General features: G+C 41.4%; 1 protein-coding gene across 1 annotated transcript in view; it reads right to left on the bottom strand.

Moving 5' to 3' along the window:
* Positions 1–18188, bottom strand: part of dnaaf6 (dynein axonemal assembly factor 6) — a 63679-nt gene that overhangs the window by 1675 nt on the left and 43816 nt on the right. The window contains exons 4-6 of the mRNA XM_048605103.1: positions 16792–16897; positions 7625–7721; positions 4176–4261 (exon numbers count right to left, since the gene is read on the bottom strand). Coding sequence (XP_048461060.1) covers positions 4176–4261; positions 7625–7721; positions 16792–16897 — 289 coding nt within the window. The remainder of the gene's footprint in view (positions 1–4175; positions 4262–7624; positions 7722–16791; positions 16898–18188) is intronic.

Below are 18188 nucleotides of genomic sequence, written 5' to 3'. Positions count from 1 at the left end.
TGCTCTATGTCCAAGCGTGAGCGGTATTCGTCCGTAGGCAGGTGCTATTTCAAATGTGTTTTGGCCAGAACCTTATACAGGCTCAATAGTACATCTCTGCTCTTGTAATGAATACAAACATTGCATTTGTCTTCCTAACTGTCAAGTGAACCTGCATGTTAACATTAAGAGAATCCTGAACTAGGACTCCTAGTCCCTTTGTACTTTAGGCTTCTGAAGCCTTTCTTCATTTAGAGAATAGTCTACACCTCTCGAGGTTACAGTCCTCGGCACAGACACAGACTCTCAACCTCACAGCAGACCCAGCGAGGCGGTGTCCCAGCTTGACATGGTGGTGTCCTGGCCTGGCGTGGCAGTCTCTTGGCCCGACGTGGTGGTCTCACGGTGGCCTGATGTGCTATTTGCTCAGTGGCATGTAGCTATTTCCTGGCCTGACATGGCAGTTTCCCAGCTTGATGTGGTAGTGTCCCGGCCTGACTTGGCAGTCTCCTGGCCCAGCAGTCTTTTGGCCCGGCGTGGCAGTTTCTTGGCCTAGTGTCCCGATCTCCCAGCCTGATGTGGTGGTCACTTGGCAGCACATGGTGGTTGCTCGACCTGGCATGGCAGTCTTTCGGCGGCCTGTGGCCGTCTTTTGGCCTGGTGTGCTCTCAGCATGGACTTCCAAGGTGACTCCAGAGCGGTCTGCTGGCCTCAAGAGCCTCAAAGTGAAACTCTGCAGTCTGAAGTCAAGGCCCAGTGTGCACTGGAGACTAGATGCCGGCATGGACTGTGTTGGAAGGACTGTTGTTTTAATGTCAGATTCATACAGCATGGAAACAGATCTTTCGGTCCAACTAGTCCATGCCGAACACGTTCCCAAACTAAACTAGTCCCACATGGCAGCGGTTAGCCCATATCCCTCCAAGTATTTCCTATTCATGTACTTATTCAAATATCTTTTAAACATCCACCACTTTCTCTGACATTCATTCCATTCATAAAAAGGTTGCCCATCATGTCCTATTTAAATCTCTTTCTCCTCTCACCTTAAAATATACCCCCTAATTCTGAACTCACCCACCCTATGGAAAAGACTCTTATCATGCCAGATTTCCAGAATCTGCAGTATTGCCTTTGGAAAGCACTCAGCAGCTAAACTACAAGATCCTAAAGTTAACAGCCTAGCAGATATGAAGTGAAAAATTCCAAGTGTAAATTAACTCAGAAACACAAGTCAACACTTTAAAGTATTGCAGTCCAACTACTTATCATGCACTAGCTGCTTAACCATTTAAATTTACTGCAGAACAAAAGCTTCAACAAATAAAAATAACATCTTCGTTATTGTGACTCGAATACCCCAGATTATATATTATTTGATGCAAGGAAAACTATTTGCCATGTGTCAGCTAAGAACTCCAAAAGTTTACAAATTTTCTAAATTTATATTGATATGCACCTGTATCCAAAAGAGTGTAATTTCTGACTCACTACTAAATACCATATGAAAATATTTTGCTGCTGTATTTTGGAATGTAGCTGTCACATCTGCACCTATTCTAAGGACAAGACAAAATTTTACTTGTGTTTAAAATAATTTTTACACCTAATCACAACAGACTGTTGTTCTGAACTTTTCATTTCTCTATTTTCTAATTTATTCCTACGTTATGCAATGTTGGATCTTTTATTTCTTTATTTTCCTAATTTTTTTTCTTAATTTTTTCCTAAGAACTTGTACAGAAGATCTGCACCGAGGTATTTTGTACCTAAGATGGCGCCGCAAGTGGCAACTTGTAAACATTTCACTGCACTCGTTTGAGTATATGTGACAATAATGCTAATTTATTTCTATTCTTCCTAATAATCTCATAACCTCACAATTTCTCACACTGTATTCTATCTGACACTTCTTTGCCCATTCTCCTCACCTGACCAAATCCTTCTGCAGCCTCAAGACTACCTGTCCCTCCACCTAGCTTTGTGTCATCTGAAAACTTAGAAACAATGCCTTCAGTTCCTTTGTCTAAATCGTTAGTGTATAATGTGGATAGTTGTGGTTCGAACATTGACCTCTGTGGAATTTCAACAGTCACCAGCTACCTTCCCGAAAAAGACCCCTCTATCCCACTCTCTGCCTTCTGCCAGTACCTCATCCCTTAGCAGCCTCCTGTGCAGCACTTTGTCAAAGACTGTCTGGAAATCCAAATAGATCATGTCCACTGGCTTTCCTTTGTCTAACTTGTTCATTACTTCCTCAAAGAATTCTAACAGATTTGTCAGGCATGACCTCCCCTTGATGAAATTATGCTGGCTCAGCCCTATTATCCTACAATTCCAAGTACTCCACAATCTTATCCTTAACAATGGACTCTAGAATTTGACCAACGATACAGGTCAGGCTAACCAGCTTATAATTTCCTGTCTTCTGCCTCCCTCCCTTCTTAAACAGGGGGAGGTTACCTTAGCCATTTTCTAGTCCCCTGAGACCCTCCCCTATTCCCCAATGATTCTGGAAAGATCACCACCAATGCCCCTACCATCTCCTCAGCTATTTCCTTCAAAATTCTGGGGTCTAGTCCATCTGGTCTGGGTGATTTGTCCACCTTCAGACTTTTCAGCTTCCCCAGCACTTTCTCCTTAGTGATAGCCACTGTACTCACCACTGCCCCCTGACTCCCTTGATGGTTTGATATGCTGCTGGTATCTTCCACTAAGAAGACTGTTGCAAAGTACCAATTCAGTTCCCCCACTATTTCTCTGTTCTCCATTACTACTTCTGCAGCCTCATTTTCCAGTGGTCCAATGTCCACTCTTGCCTCTTTCTTATTTTTTTATATTTCTAAAAGAACTCTTGCACTCTTCTTTTATATTATTAGATTTAAGCAGAAGGGCCACTATACCCGAAACATTTAACTCTGTTTTCTCTCCACAGAACCTGCAAGACCTGCTGAGTTTCTCTACCAATTTCTGCTTTTGCTTCAGATTTTCTCCATTTGCAGTTCATGTTTTATTAAATGACGTCTTTTATCGTTTTTTAGCTTGGGAGATTTTTGATTAAGCACAGTGTAACAGGGCAAATAATTAGCTGAATGATCGAATTGGCCAAGGACATGTTGCTCCTCTCTACCTAAAGGGCAAGACCTCAGTATTCTTTGGCCATCATCTGCCTGACATTGGGTGGTAGGGAATTAATACTCACAGAAGGGGGCTTCAGTCAGGTGGAAGATAGAAACTGGAGTGCTAATAGGTTTCAAGACAATTAATAGAAAGATGAAATTTAGCAAAAATGAGAAGGGATGCAGCAGAGGACTTAAAGGGATGGTTGACAGTGAAAAAGATGAAGGCCCAGCAAAGCTTATGCTATCAGTCTTAAATATAGATACAAACAAAAATGCAATTATACAATGCCTTCCACACCATTGAATAACTCAAAGCACTTTACAAACTATGAAGTACTTTTGATTTGCTGGAATACACTTATTGTCATGTAGGGAATGCAGTAGGCAATTTGCATGCAGCAAGTTCATATAAGCCTCACTGTCATAGAACATAGAACAGTACAACATAGTACAGGCTCTTTGGCCTACAATGTTGTGCTGACCTATTATCCTACTAAGATCAAACTACCCTGCATACCCTACATTTTACTATCCTCCATGTGCCAATCCAAGAGTCGCTTAAAAGTCTCTAAAGTATCTGACTCCATTACCACTGCCGGCAGCGCATTCCACACACCCATCACTCTCTGTGTAAAGGACCTACTTCTGACATCTCCCCCATACCTTCCTCCAATCACCTTAAAATTATGCCCCCTCGTAATAGTCATTTCCGTCCTGGGAAGAAGTCTCTGACTATTCACTCTATCTATGCCTCTCATCATCTTGTACACAAGGATATGCTTCGATCACAAGGATAAATGCTGGATTCATTCAAATTCTCAACATTGCATCTAAAGAAGACCAGCTCCATTACACTGGTAAATCAATTTATTTTCTAACCAAACATTATCAGAATCGAGTATCTGAATGTGTTAAATTGACGAGGGGCTGAGTGACGTTTTGTCAGATTTGGGCTGTGGTCACCAGAGCAAGTTGAGAAAGCAGGACTTGCCTTGTGTCTCTTCACCCACAGCCTCAGATGGACTTCCTAAAATTTCACAGGAAGGCCTTACTTCAGCAATGTCTCTCACTTACTAGTCAGGCGATCGAAGAGCAAGAAAGCATTCTTTGATGTCCAGAGTGACATCTGCTGGTTTGCAATCTGGTAGCTTGATTTTTATCTGAAAAACAGTTTTGAAAATAAAAATGAAAAGTTGTCTACAGTAAATTCAACAATTCAAAAAACTGAAATAATTTCAGTATTTTTGCTTCTATTTGCTTCTTTTATTCATCCCAACCATCCTCAAGAAATACATACAGGTATTTCACATCAAAGTACTGGCACTGCCTGCAACACATGCCCTTGTATGATCCAAATATCAAAGTGATGTTTGTATCACTTGATTTGTGAAAGGAACTGATGCCTGCTGCGTATATCATCAATTCGGAGATGAAAATCCACACAGCACCAAGATGTCACAAGACCAAAACAGCCCAGAGGAAGTAAATCAACGTTTCAGCCCTAAGACAGCCAGGATATGAATAGGAATTCCATGTGCATATCCAAACTAGAAAAGCTTCAAACATTCAACTCAATTCCAGAACAGTATGAACAAGTGAGGTTAGCTGTACTAGACATTAATGCCTAGACCATTGGGATTGAGCACCATCATTACCAGCATTAACTGGATGAAAGCAATGCTGACATGTGAGCTCTCCTCAAACAAAGATGAGCAGTCCTCATTGGCATAACAGCCCAAGAACAAAGGTCAAGAAGGCAGCATCCTGCAACTCAAGGCTGATATCTAAATATAAATCTAGAAAATAAAGGACATGTGATAGAACAGAAATCCCAAAAGATCCAAAGCATGCTGATCATCAAGACATATGAAGCTTTTTTGAAGAACATCTCCAAACCAATGTCAAATGGACAAACTCTCCTTCATTCACAGGATTGTATTTTCTACTCGAAGATGACAACACGATCTATCAATGCTGAAAAAATATTTCCGATGACTCCTCTAGAACAAATATGTAGTGACAGTTCCAGGGGATTCTCTAGTGCCTGTGGAAGAATCGCAGGCAAATGACTATTGATGGCAGAGCTGCAACAAGCAATCAAACAAAGTCTGCAGCCCTGATAAGTGCTAGCTAAAGTCTGCAAAGTTGGTGGGCTTTTACTCACGTCAAGATTCTGCACATCCATCCTGCAGATTTGGGAAGATAAAGGGCTGTCCCAACCCTGTCTTCAGGAATGTGACAATCTTCAAGAAGGGAGGTAAATCACACTGTAGAAAGTATCAAGGTACTTCCCTCTTGTCCAGAGCAGAAAAAATCCTAAAACACAATTGCCTGAATTGCCACTTCCTGTAACTGAGGAAATTCTGTCACAGATACTGCATAACTTTAGACCTTCCAGAGGAACATCTGATACAATTGTTGTTGCCAGACAATTCCAAGAAAAAGGTGGAGAAGAGCACTAGGAACTCTTCACAGCATTCATCAATCAAACAAAAGCATTTCACTTGGTACAGGTGAGGCTCCGTGAATTGTGCTCCAGGAATTTGGGCATTCAAGAAACCTTATCACAATCCTGCAACTACTTCATGATGAGGTGACTGCAACTGTTTTGAGTGGGGGATCTGAAGCAGATGTCCTCAAAATTGGGACCAGGGTTTAACAAGGTTGAGTGATTTTTAAATTCATTTTAAATTCAAACTAAGCATACTTACAAATCCTCAGCATCAAACAAATCATAAAACGGTGTAAGTACTGCAGATGTTTGGAAACAGGACATAATTATTTTTTCAAGGGCTTCTTTTTCATTTTCACTAACTCATTTATTAGGTGACATAATCATGTAGTAACAATAGCTTGCGTATTTGACTTGACAAAAGAACTATTTTACCTCACACAGCGACAGATTGAGAATAATCCATCGTTTATATTGTAACAGAGAGACAGTGATGTATTGGTAAGGTCACTGGACTAGTATTCCAAAATCCCAAACTAATGTTCTGGGGACATTAGTTGGAGTCCCCTCATGAAATAATAATCTGGGACAAAAAAACTAGCCTAAGGTGGCCATTAGAGGGGTATGTGTCAAACACAGATAAATGGGACTAGTTTAATTTGGGAAACCTGATCAGCATGGACAAGTTGGATCGAAGAGTCTGTTTCCATGCTATGTAACTACTGTTGTTTGTCATAAAAACTTACCTGGTTCTCTAATTCCTTTATGGAATAAAGTCTACCATCCTTATCTGGTTTGGCCTACATATGGCTCCAGATTCACTGTAATGTGGTTGAATCTTAACTGATTTAACTGCCCTGGGCAATAAATTCTGGCCCAGCCGACAACATCCCACAAATGAATTTTTAACACATTCCCACTACTCCATTGAACATAAAACCACTTCAGATGAGAAAAATGTTAATTTCTTAGACACAAGAAAACCATTTATGTTTGCAAAACAAGACTTCTTTCAAAGTAACTGACACTCACTTCTACTGGAAGTCCCCAGGTTGTTAAAAGGTTCTGTCCTGGAATCCATTTGCAAGTCCACTTGTGCGTATGTTGAAGCACAATGCAGGACATTGGAAAGCAGCCATTCGTTAAGTATGGAAAATGTTCCTATGCTTGATATTTAAAATTACACCCCTGTGTGGGGCAGCATTCATAAATCAAATATTTGTAAATTGGCACCCTCTGGTCACACAAAAAGCTACTAACCTAAACTCACCTTTCACTTTTAAATGAAGCACAACTCATGCTTTCCATTGCATACACTCAAAGCTGAAAGATTTTAACCAGGGAGTTACTGTTCTTTTTATGGCATTTCAAATGGCAAACATTGGTTAACATCTAAATTATAATCTGGATTTAGAATTATATCCATTAATCATAAAAACAGACACACACGTGTAACGCAAAAATACAACAGCCTCTTCAGAGTAGGTGCTTTAGAAAAGAGGCCAAAAGGGGAAAAATATTCCAGTTGGCCAAGAGTCACAAAACAAAGTATAGAACGTGATGATTTCTCATTGGTCCTCCAGGTTCCTGTTGACAAAATGGAAATGCAGACAGTCATTGATTGATATAAAATCTTCAGAACAATTTGAAATCAAGAAGTGGCCACAGTTCAGCTTTTCAGAGAGTATAAAGTAGTCAGAATTACCAATATTTGGAAATTTTATCAACTTCCCATAAACTTCTACTGGGAGGATGGAGACTTGCAGTTTCTGGAGTGTTTTCCTTATTAACTACTCAGGTCTGTCAAACAGGAAGTCCAGAAAGCCCATGTAGGTTTTCCAAATCAGGTTTTCCCATAATTAAAAGCCATAAACCCATTTTCTGTCCCCTTGAAAGCTTTCTCCAAAGCCACTTGACTTTCATGTAATCAGCAGGTGGCATATACCACATTAAACAGTTGATGACATTTCTTCATAAAACCCTTGTTCATCGAGTGTGTATACAAACCATTCAATATCCTACAGTTTTTTTACATAGTTCTTACATTTAAACATGCATTCCCAATACTCACCACCATGTCTTCACAGCAGGCTGTGGAGTTATCCTTTCTGCTCATGCCGAGAAACACATCTTCTGTGCCAACTTGTTGTTTGAACAAAATCTCATATCTAAAGACAGAAGGAGCCAGTAACTCACACGAACACTTACATATGTGAAAACAAAGTGCAGAATGCAACAAAACTTAAATTATAAATTCACTCTTCCAAAACATGTGACTGACCAAATGAAGTCAAGCATAATAATCAAAGACAAATGGCCACAATCTCAACTTACAAAGAGGAAGGTTAATAAAACAAATACCCTCATGTTAACATGTAGGTGGAATATCTGTCGCAAGTAGCTAAATTCATGCTAGTATTGAATGACAGATACAATTTCAATTCAGAATGTGACATGGGGTACGTGTTACTGAGACATGGTTGCAACATGGTCAGGAATGGAAATGAATATTGCAGATTCTTAAGTCAACAGGATCTTATAGGAAAAATGGTAGGAGGAGAGAATTAGCACTGCTGACTGAGGATCAAATTGTGGAAACACGCCATTCAGCCTATCGAGTCCACACTGACCCTCCGAAGAGCAGCCCACCCAGACTGATCCCCCTTACCCTATCCCTGTAACCCTGCATTTCGCATAGCTAATACACCTAGCCTGCACATCCCTGGATATTATGGGCAATTTAGCCTGGCCAATCCATTTAAATGACGAGATTACCTAACTGACTATTACTCAGGTCAAAGTAATTCACAGGTTTTGTCAGTAGCAGCAAAAGAACTTTATTTATTGTAAGCAATTAGTCTATTACTGTGTAATCTAAACTTTTCCCCTTCAAAACCTCAAATACTCTCACATGCAAAAGGCAGAATGGTGGCTCAGTGGTTAGCACTGCTGCCTCACAGCACCAGCGTCCTGAGTTTGATTCCAGCTTTGGGTGACTGTCTGTGTGGAGTTTACATGTTCTCCCCATGTCTGCACTATTTCCTCTCACAGTCCAAAGATGTGCAAGTTAGGTGGATTGAACAAGCTAAATTGTCCAGGGGTGTGCAGGCTAGGTGGGTTAGCCATGGGAAATGCAAGGGTAAAGGGGTGAATCTGGATGGGATGCTCTTCAGAGGGGCATTGGTGGGCTGAATGGCCTGCTCCCACACTATAGGGACTCTATGAAATCAAACATGGTTAATAAAGACAGAGATATTAAAGGACTACGGACAGGGTAAACAAAATACTGAGAATTAGAAGACCAGACCACAAGCTAGAAAGTTATTTTTCTCACAGTCCTTTTGACTTTTGCAATGATGACACATTGTTGTTTGTAAGGTGATGGTCATATTAAAATTCTTTAATAAGCTTCCTTGGTTTTTCTGTTTTCTTTCTACAGGGAGAGAGAGAGGCAGGGATGGATGCTTTCAGTTTGCAGGCTTTCTTCGGCTATCCTGACACTTATAACTTTATAACATTCTGCAGCACAATCACTCAAGGAGCTGGTGTCAGGCAGAATTCCCTTAACTGGAAAGATTCTGTATGTTGCTCAGTCTCGAATTCTCGATCTTACTGCTTCCCTAGATCAATGTTGCATTGCACAGCTTAACAATGTGCAGCACTTGATTTCTTAAGTTGCAAAGCTCGCCTGCCATTTCGGCAGTCTAAGTTCCACGTCCATTTATGTTTTCTCAAAAAATAAAATGTGTGATCTATTAGAACAATAAATCGGACTGATTAAGAGGGATGGAAGGAATGGGACAGGGATGGCATGGGAGTGAGATGATGGAATTGGTTAAAATTGAAAAATATTTGAAAAATATTATTTGTACTAAAACTTCACTATATTGGAATAAAAAGGTTTTCAAAAAGCTGTCACGTGAATTAAAAGCATATATCAGCATTGATTGTTGAGTTGTAGTTGACAAGTTGACATCTTCCAGAGCTACTACATGATATAACTCCAATGGGCATGCAATTAGACACACCTAGACTCAAGGAAAGAAGTTATAATATTTGAAATTTTCATCTTAAATAATGTCTTTATCATGAAACATGACTGCAAGTTAGGAAAATGTTTTCTTCAATGATAGATGTAGACGTTATTACAAGAGGATTTCAGGCAGAGTGTTTATTCTTCACATAACATTGAGCCCATCACATATAATCTTGGCTTTGCAACTCAGGAGATAAAATTCACAATCAGTCTTGGTGTCCTTAAGAAAGCAGGTTTTAGGACAACTTGAGAATCATGTCCCAGTATTCCTTCAAAAATATATCAAAGACAGACTGCCTGTGAACCTACTGCATTCTATTACCTAGGGAACATGCAATAGATTGTTTCTAATTGTCCTATTAGGGTGCTCTGGCCACCCATTCAAAGGCACTCAGCACAGATTGAGCAACCCAGCATTTAGGAGGAGAAAGCTTGCTGAGAATGTTCTCAAGACTAGACTCTTGACAAAATTTGTATTTCAGTTCCCAGTCTGTGTTTATACATATAGCTTTATGTGGCTTTTCCCAAACTGAAGGGTTTTGACTTTGTTGAAGCCTTGTTTTGCAGGTCTTGCATAACTTGGAAGATTAAGCGAAGATTAGTTCAAAGTTTTCACGTTATTAAATAGAATCAGCAGGGTAGATAGAGATAAATTAGTTTTGCTGGTTGAGGAGTCTAGGACGAAGAACAAACAACAACACAGCACAAGAACAGGCCCTTCGGCCCTCCAAGCCTGCGCCAACACATTTTGCCATTCCACACTAAAACTGTCTTCACTTGCAGGATCCGTGTCCCTATTCATGTATTTGTTCAGGTGTTTCTTGAATGCTGCTATTTTGTCTGCTTCCATCACCTCCTTTGCCAGCACGTTCCAGGGACTTACCACCCTTTGTGTGAAAAACTTGCCTCGCATATCTCTTTTAGACCTCCCCCTCCCACTGCTGCACCTTGAACCTGTGTCCCCTAGTAATTGACCCCTCTATCCTGGGAAAAAGCCTCATACTTTCCATTCTATCCATGCCATTCACAATCTTATAAACTTCTATCAGGTCACCACTCAACCTCCTGCATTCCAGTGAAAACAAACCCAGTCTATCCAGCCTTTTTTCATATCTAAATAAACGAGATAACATAGATTACAAATTTGAGGCAAATCCTTTCAGGACTTAAATTTGAAAACATTCGTATGTGCACAGAGTGGGAGAAGTTTGGAATTGTTTTCTGCAATTAGCTGTTGATGCTGATAATGTTAAAAATCACAGAATCATAGAATTTTACCGGACGGAAGGAGGCATTCAACCCATCACATTTGTACCAGCTCCTTAAAGAGCCACCCAGCTACTCTCACTCTCCAGCCAAATCCTGTCGTCCCTTAACTTCATCCCTTTCAAATATACATCCAGCTCTCTTTTGAAACCTCTTGCGGAATCTGCCTCCACCACTCTCCCAGACAGCGCATTCCAAATCCTAAGAACTCATAGCATTCCCAGCTCTCTTGCTGACATTCTTAAAATTGTGACCCCTAGTTACTGACATACGTGGAAGTAGAATTTCTTTCTTTACCCTGACAGAATTTTTCATAATGTTGAACACCTCAGTAAGGTCACCTCTTAATCCTGCCTGCTCCAAGAAGAACAAGTGCAATCTCTTGAATCTTTCCGAAATCTAAAAGAGATGGACTTTGGCAAGCCAAAAACAGTGAGAAATATTGGGTAAAGGAGAGTATACAGTATCTGGTTGTCGATGAGCCATGATTGGCTTGACGAGCTAAATGGTGTTTCCTTGTTCCTATGTTGGGGACTGTGATAAAATGACTGAATGGATAATATATAATGCTTATAGGAACAGTTGCTGGGTACTACAGGATTTTAATCTGGCTTTAATAAGCTTTTTGTCTTATAATCACCAGGTATAATATATTAATAGGACAGAACAGGGAATATGAACTTGTTTGGATTCTGAGAGATTATTTTAAGGAGAGTAGTGTTGTCGAAGAGAGAGATCTCGAGGTTCAAATACATAGTTTCCTGAAAGTTGCTTCACAGGTAGACTGGGTGGTTAAGAAGGCATTTAGCATGCTTGCTGTCATTGCTCAGACCATTGAGTGTCGGAGTCAATTGTCATGTGTGGTTGTACAGGACATTGTTGAGGCCACTTTTGGATTGCTGTGTACAGTTCAGGTCACTCTGCTATAGAAAGGATATTATTAAATTGGAGAATGTTCAGAAAAAAATTACAAGAATGTTGCCGAGACTGGAAGGTTTGAGTTATAAGGAGAGGCTGGATAGGCTGGAACATTTTTCACTGGAGCGTAGGAGTTTGAGGGGTGACCTTATTGAGGTTTATATCATGAGGGGCATAGATAAGATTAATGGCAAAGGTCTTTTTCCTTGTGTAGGGGAGTTCAAAACTACAGGGCATATTTTTAAGGTGAGAGGAGAAAGTTTTAAAAAGGACATATGGGGCAATTTCTTCCTGCTGAGCGTGATTCGTATATGGAATCAACTGCCAGAGGAAGTAATCGTTGTAGGTACAGTCACAACATTTAAAAATCATTTTGACAGGTACATAAATATGAAAGGTTGAGAGGGATGTGGGCCAAACTTTTGGAAACTTGGACAGCATGGATGAGTTGGACCAAAGGATCTGTTTCTACGCTGTATAACTCTATATCAAGTAGAGATTAACAATGATCCACTTCAAACAAATTAGTTATCGCAGTCAGTCTTAACAAAGGAGGAGATGAATAATGTACCAGAAACGATGGAGAACGCAGAGTTTAGTTAGAGGGAGGAACTGAAGTAAATCAGTATAAGTAGAGAAATGGTGCAGGAGAAACCTATGGGATTGAAGGCTGATAAATTCCCAGGGTCTGAAATTCTACATCCCAGAGCACTTCAAGTAGTGGCCCTAGAAACAGTGGATGCATTGATGGTCACCTTTCAAGATTCTATAGACTGTGGAAAATTCCTATACTTTGGAGGGTAGCTAATGTTTATTGCCACTATTTAAAAAGGAAGGTAGGGAGAAAACAGGACATATAGGCCAGCAAATCTGACATCAGTAATGGGAAAGATACTAGAATCCATTATCAAGAATTTTATAGGAGACCACTTAGGAATCACTGTCATATAGTCATAGAGGTTTACATCATGGAAACAGGCCCTTCAGCCCACCTTGTCCATGCCGCCCAGTTTTCACAATTAATCTTGTCACATTTGCCTGCCTTTGCTCAATATACCTCCACATCTATCCCATCCATGTATCTATTAAAAAGTTTCTTAAAAGACAACATTGTACTCGCCTCCACCACTACCTCTGGCAGCCCATTGCAGACACTCACCGCCCTGTGAAAAAATTGCCCTTCTGGACCCTTTTGTATCTCTTCCCTCTCACCTTAAACCTATGCCCTTAAACCTATGCCGTCTAGTTTTAGACTCCCCTACCATGAGGAAAAGCTGTTGGTTATCTACCTTTTCTACGTCACTCATGATTTTATAGACACATATAAGTTCACCCCTCAGTCTCCTAAGCTCCAGGGAAAAAAAAACCCAGCATACCCAGCCTCTCCTTATAACTCAAACCTTCCTGTGCAGGTAGCATCCGAGTATTTCTTCTCTGTACTCTTACTAGTTTAATAATATCCTTTCTATAGTAGGGCGACCAGAACTACATGCAGTACTCCAAATGTGACCTTACCAATGTCACAGCTGCAATAAGATGTCCAACTCCTATACTCAATGCTCTGTCCAATGAAAGCAAGCATGTCGAAAGCCTTCTTCACCACGCTGTCTAAATGTGACTCCACTTTCAAGGAGCTATGAACCTGTACCTCTTGATCTCTTTGTTCTATAACACTCTCCAGGGCCCTACCATTGATTGTGTAAGTCCTGCCGTGGCTTGATCTACAAAATGCAACAACTTGCGTTTATCTAAATTAAACTCCATCTGCCATTCCTCGGCCCACTGGTCCAGTTGATCAAGATCTCGCTGTATTCCCAGATAATCTTCTTCGTTGTCCACTATACCACCATGATGCCAGTGTCATCCACAAACTTAGTAAGCATTCTTCCTAAATTCTCATCCAAATCATTTAAATAAATGACAAATAACAGTGGACGCACCACCGATCCCTGTGGCTCACCGCTGGTCACAAGCCTCCAGTTTGAAAAACAACTGACTACCACTACTCTCTGTCTTCTATCTTGGCCATCTTAGCGAGAGGATTCGAGTACAGCAACAAGGATGTGTTGTTGCAATTATACAGGGCATTGGTGAGGCCTCATCTGAAATATTGTGTGCAGTTTTGATCTCCTTATCCGAGGAAGAATGCTGTTACTATAAGACAGAGTACAGCACAGGTTTTAGAACATAGAACATAGAATATAGAACATTACAGCGCAGTACAGGCCCTTTGGCCCTCGATGTTTCGCCGACCTGTGAAACCAATCTGAAGCCCATCTAACCTACACTATTCCATTATCATCCATATGTTTATCTAATCACCATTTAAATGCCCTTAAAGTGGGCGAGTCTACTACTATTGCAGGCAGGGCATTCCACGCCCTTACTATTCTCTGAGTAAAGAACCTAACTCTGACATCTGTCCTATATCTATCACCCCACAATTTAAAGCTATGTCCCCTTGTGCTAGCCATCACCATCCGAGGAAAAAGGCTCCCACTGTCCACCCTATCTAATCCTCTGATCATCTTGTATGTCTCTATTAAGTCACCTCTTAACCTTCTTCTCTCTAACGAAAACAGCCTCAAGTCCCTCAGCCTTTCCTCATAAGACCTTCCCTCCATACCAGGTAACATCCTGGTAAATCTCCTCTGCACCCTTACCAATGCTTCCACATCCTTCCTATAATGCGGCGACCAGAACTGTACACAATACTCCAAGTGCGGCCGCACCAGAGTTTTGTACAGCTGCAACATGACCTCATGGCTCCGAAACTCAATCCCTCTACCAATAAAACCTAACACACTGTACGCCTTCTTAACAACCCTATCAATCTGGGTGGCAACTTTCAGTGATCTATGCAGATGGACACCGAGATCTCTCTGCTCATCCACACTACCAAGAATCTTACCATTAGCCCAGTACTCTGTATTCCTGTTACTCCTTCCAAAGTGAATCACCTCACACTTTTCCACATTAAACTCCATTTGCCACCTCTCAGCCCAGCTCTGCAGCTTATCTATGTCCCTCTGTAACCTGCAACATCCTTCCGCACTATCCACAACTCCACCGACTTTAGTGTCATCTGCAAATTTACTAACCCATCCTTCTACGCCCTCATCCAGGTCATTTATAAAAATGACAAACAGCAGTGGCCCCAAAACAGATCCTTGTGGTACACCACTGGTAACTGAACTCCAGGATGAACATCTCCCATCAACCACCACCCTCTGTCTTCTTACAGCTAGCCAATTTCTGATCCAAACCGCTAAATCACCCTTAATCCCATGCCTCCGTATTTTCTGCAATAGCTTACCGTGGGGAACCTTATCAAACGCTTTACTGAAATCCATATATACCACATCAACCGCTTTACCCTCATCCACCTGTTTGGTCACCTTCTCAAAGAACTCAATAAGGTTTGTGAGGCACGACCTACCCTTCACAAAACTGTGTTGACTATCCCTAATCAAATTATTCCTTTCTAGATGATTATAAATCCTATCTCTTATAATCCTTTCCAACACTTTATCCACAACCGAAGTAGGGCTCACTGGTCTATAATTACCAGGGTTGTCTCTACTCCCCTTCTTGAACAAGGGGACAACATTTGCTATTCTCCAGTCTTCTGGCACTATTCCTGTAGACAATGACGACATACAGATCAAAGCCAAAGGCTCTGCAATCTCCTCCTTCGCTTCCCAGAGAATCCTAGGATAAATCCCGTCCGGCCCAGGGGACTTATCTATTTTCACACCTTCCAGAATTGCTAACACCTCCTCCTTATGAACCTCAATCCCGTCTAGTCTAATAGCCTGTATCTCAGTATTCTCCTCGACAACATTGTCTTTTTCCTGTGTGAATACTGACGAAAAATATTCATTTAGCACCTCTCCTATCTCTTCGGACTCCACGCACAACTTCCCACTACTATCCTTGACTGGCCCTAACCTTACTCTTTTATTCCTGACATACCTATAGAAAGCTTTAGGGTTTTCCTTGATCCTACTTGCTAAAGACTTGTCATGTCCCCTCCTGGCTCTTCTTAGCTCTCTCTTTAGGTCCTTCCTGGCTAACTTGTAACTCTCAAGCGCCCTAACTGAGCCTTCACGCCTCATCTCTACATAAGCCTCCTTCTTCCTCTTGACAAGAGATTCAACTTCTTTAGTAAATGATGGTTCCCTCGCTTGACCACTTCCTCCCTGCCTGATAGGTACATACTTCTCAAGGACACGCAGTAGCTGTTCCTTGAACAAGCTCCACATTTCAATTGTGCCCAGCCCCTGCAGTTTCCTTCTCCATCCTATACATCCTAAATCTTGCCTAACCGCCTCATAATTGCCTTTCCCCCAGCTATAACTCTTGCCCTGCGGTATATACCTATCCCTTTCCATCTCTAAAGTAAACGTAACCGAATTGTGGTCACTATCACCAAAGTGCTCATCTACCTTCAAATCTAACACCTGGCCTGGTTCATTACCTGGTTCAGTTTAGTTTTCTAAATTGATTCCTGGGATGGCAGGACTGACAGATAAGGAGAGTTGAGTAGGTTAGGAATGCATTTAGGAGAGTGAAGGGGGATCTCATAGAAACATATAAAATTCAAATAGGACTAGACAGGTTAGATACAGGAGGAATATTCCCGATGGTCAGGGAGTCCAGAACCAGAGGTCACTGTTTAAGGGAAAGTGATAAATCTTATAGGAGTGAAATGAGGAGAAACTTCTTCACCCAGAGAGTGGTGAGCCTGTGGAATTCACTACAATAGAAAGTGGCTGAGACTAAAACATTGTGTTTTCAAGAAGGTATAGTTCTTGGGGCTAAAGGTATATGGAGGGGAGGGCAGGATTGATATATTGAGCTCCTTGATCAACCATAATCATCCTGAAAGGTAGAGCAGAACTGAGGAATGCTTTGAATGCTGAGTCCTAATATTGACATGAGTGGTGTTGCATGGAGCAAACTGTATGCTCTCTGTTAACACAGAAGCCCAAAGCTCAAATACCTCAATTACTTACTCAGGCTGTTTTCTTGGATCCCAGATATCCTCAAACTCTGACCCCTCAGGCATATCAACCTCTGCCCAGATCTGTTTGGGGTTTGAAGGTTTTTCAGGCTTGGAATCTATTAAAGAGAGTGTGAAGGTTATTAGACGTAACATGGCTTTTTTTCCACCACTTTAACAGCTGGAGTTGGTAAATTTTGAGAATCCGTTGCATTTAATTGTTCTGCATCTTTTAAATGTCTTCTCCTTAAGACACAGTCATAGAGTCACAGAGTCCTACAACAAGGAGACAGGCCCTTTGGCCCAAACTGGTCCGTGCCGACCAAAATGTCAATCCATGCTAAGCCCATTTCCCCACACTTGGCCCACATCCTTCCAAACATTTTCTATCCATTTATTTGTCCAAATGCCTTTTAGATGTTGTTAACGTACCCACCTCAACCACTTACACTGGCAGCTTACTGCATATGCATACCACTCTCTGTGTAAAAAAGTTGCCCCTCAGGTTCCCATGTATTCTTTCCCCTGTTACCTTAAATTGATATCCTCTCGTCCTCAATTCCCTAACCCTGGGAAAAAGACTGAATGAACTTAGCCTATCAATGCCTCTCATGATCTTATACACTTCTATAACATCCTCCCTCAGTCTCCTACGCTCTGAAGAAAAAGGTCCTGGCTTGTCCAACTTTTCCTATAACTCAGTCCCTTGAGTCCTGGCAACATCCTTATAAAGTTCTTCTGCACTCTTTCCAGTTTAATAACATCCTTCCTGAAGCAAGGTGAACAAAACTGAACACAATACTCCAAGTTGTTTCAGAGATAGTAGGAACTGCAGATGCTGGAGAATCTGAGAATAACAAGGTGTAGAGCTGGATGAACACAGCAGGCCAAGCAGCATCAGAGGAGCAGGAAAGCTAATTTTTGAAGGATCTCAATGTTCTGAATGTAGACATTGTCGCGGTTGGGGCCAAATTGGGAAGGCCTAAATGTGGACTGTGGTCCATTGGGGATGATCCGGTTCTGTAGGCATGTACAAAGAAAGGTTAGTTTTGAAGGATCTCAATGTTCTGAATGATCTAGGCCCGAAACGTCAGCTTTCCTGCTCCGCTGATGCTGCTTGGCCTGCTGTGTTCATCCAGCTCTACACCTTGTTATCTCACAATACTCCAAGTGCGGCCTCACCAACATCATGTATAACTGCATCATAACTTCCCATAACTTCCCAACTTCTATGCTTAATACCCTGACTGATGAAGGCCAGTGTGCCGAAAGCCTTCTTCACTCCCCTGTATACCTGTGACTCCACTTTCAGAGAACCGTGCACCTGAACTCCAAGGTCCCTCTCTTCCACTACACTCCTTAAGGCCTTACCATTCACCATGATCCAAAATGCAATCTCATACTTATCTA

This window comes from Rhincodon typus, chromosome 14 (assembly GCF_021869965.1).
Source record: "Rhincodon typus isolate 14 chromosome 14, sRhiTyp1.1, whole genome shotgun sequence".
In the NCBI taxonomy this organism is placed as follows: domain Eukaryota; kingdom Metazoa; phylum Chordata; class Chondrichthyes; order Orectolobiformes; family Rhincodontidae; genus Rhincodon; species Rhincodon typus.
The sequence above is the reverse complement of the archived record's forward strand: the minus strand, read 5'-3'. Positions and strand labels throughout refer to the sequence as shown.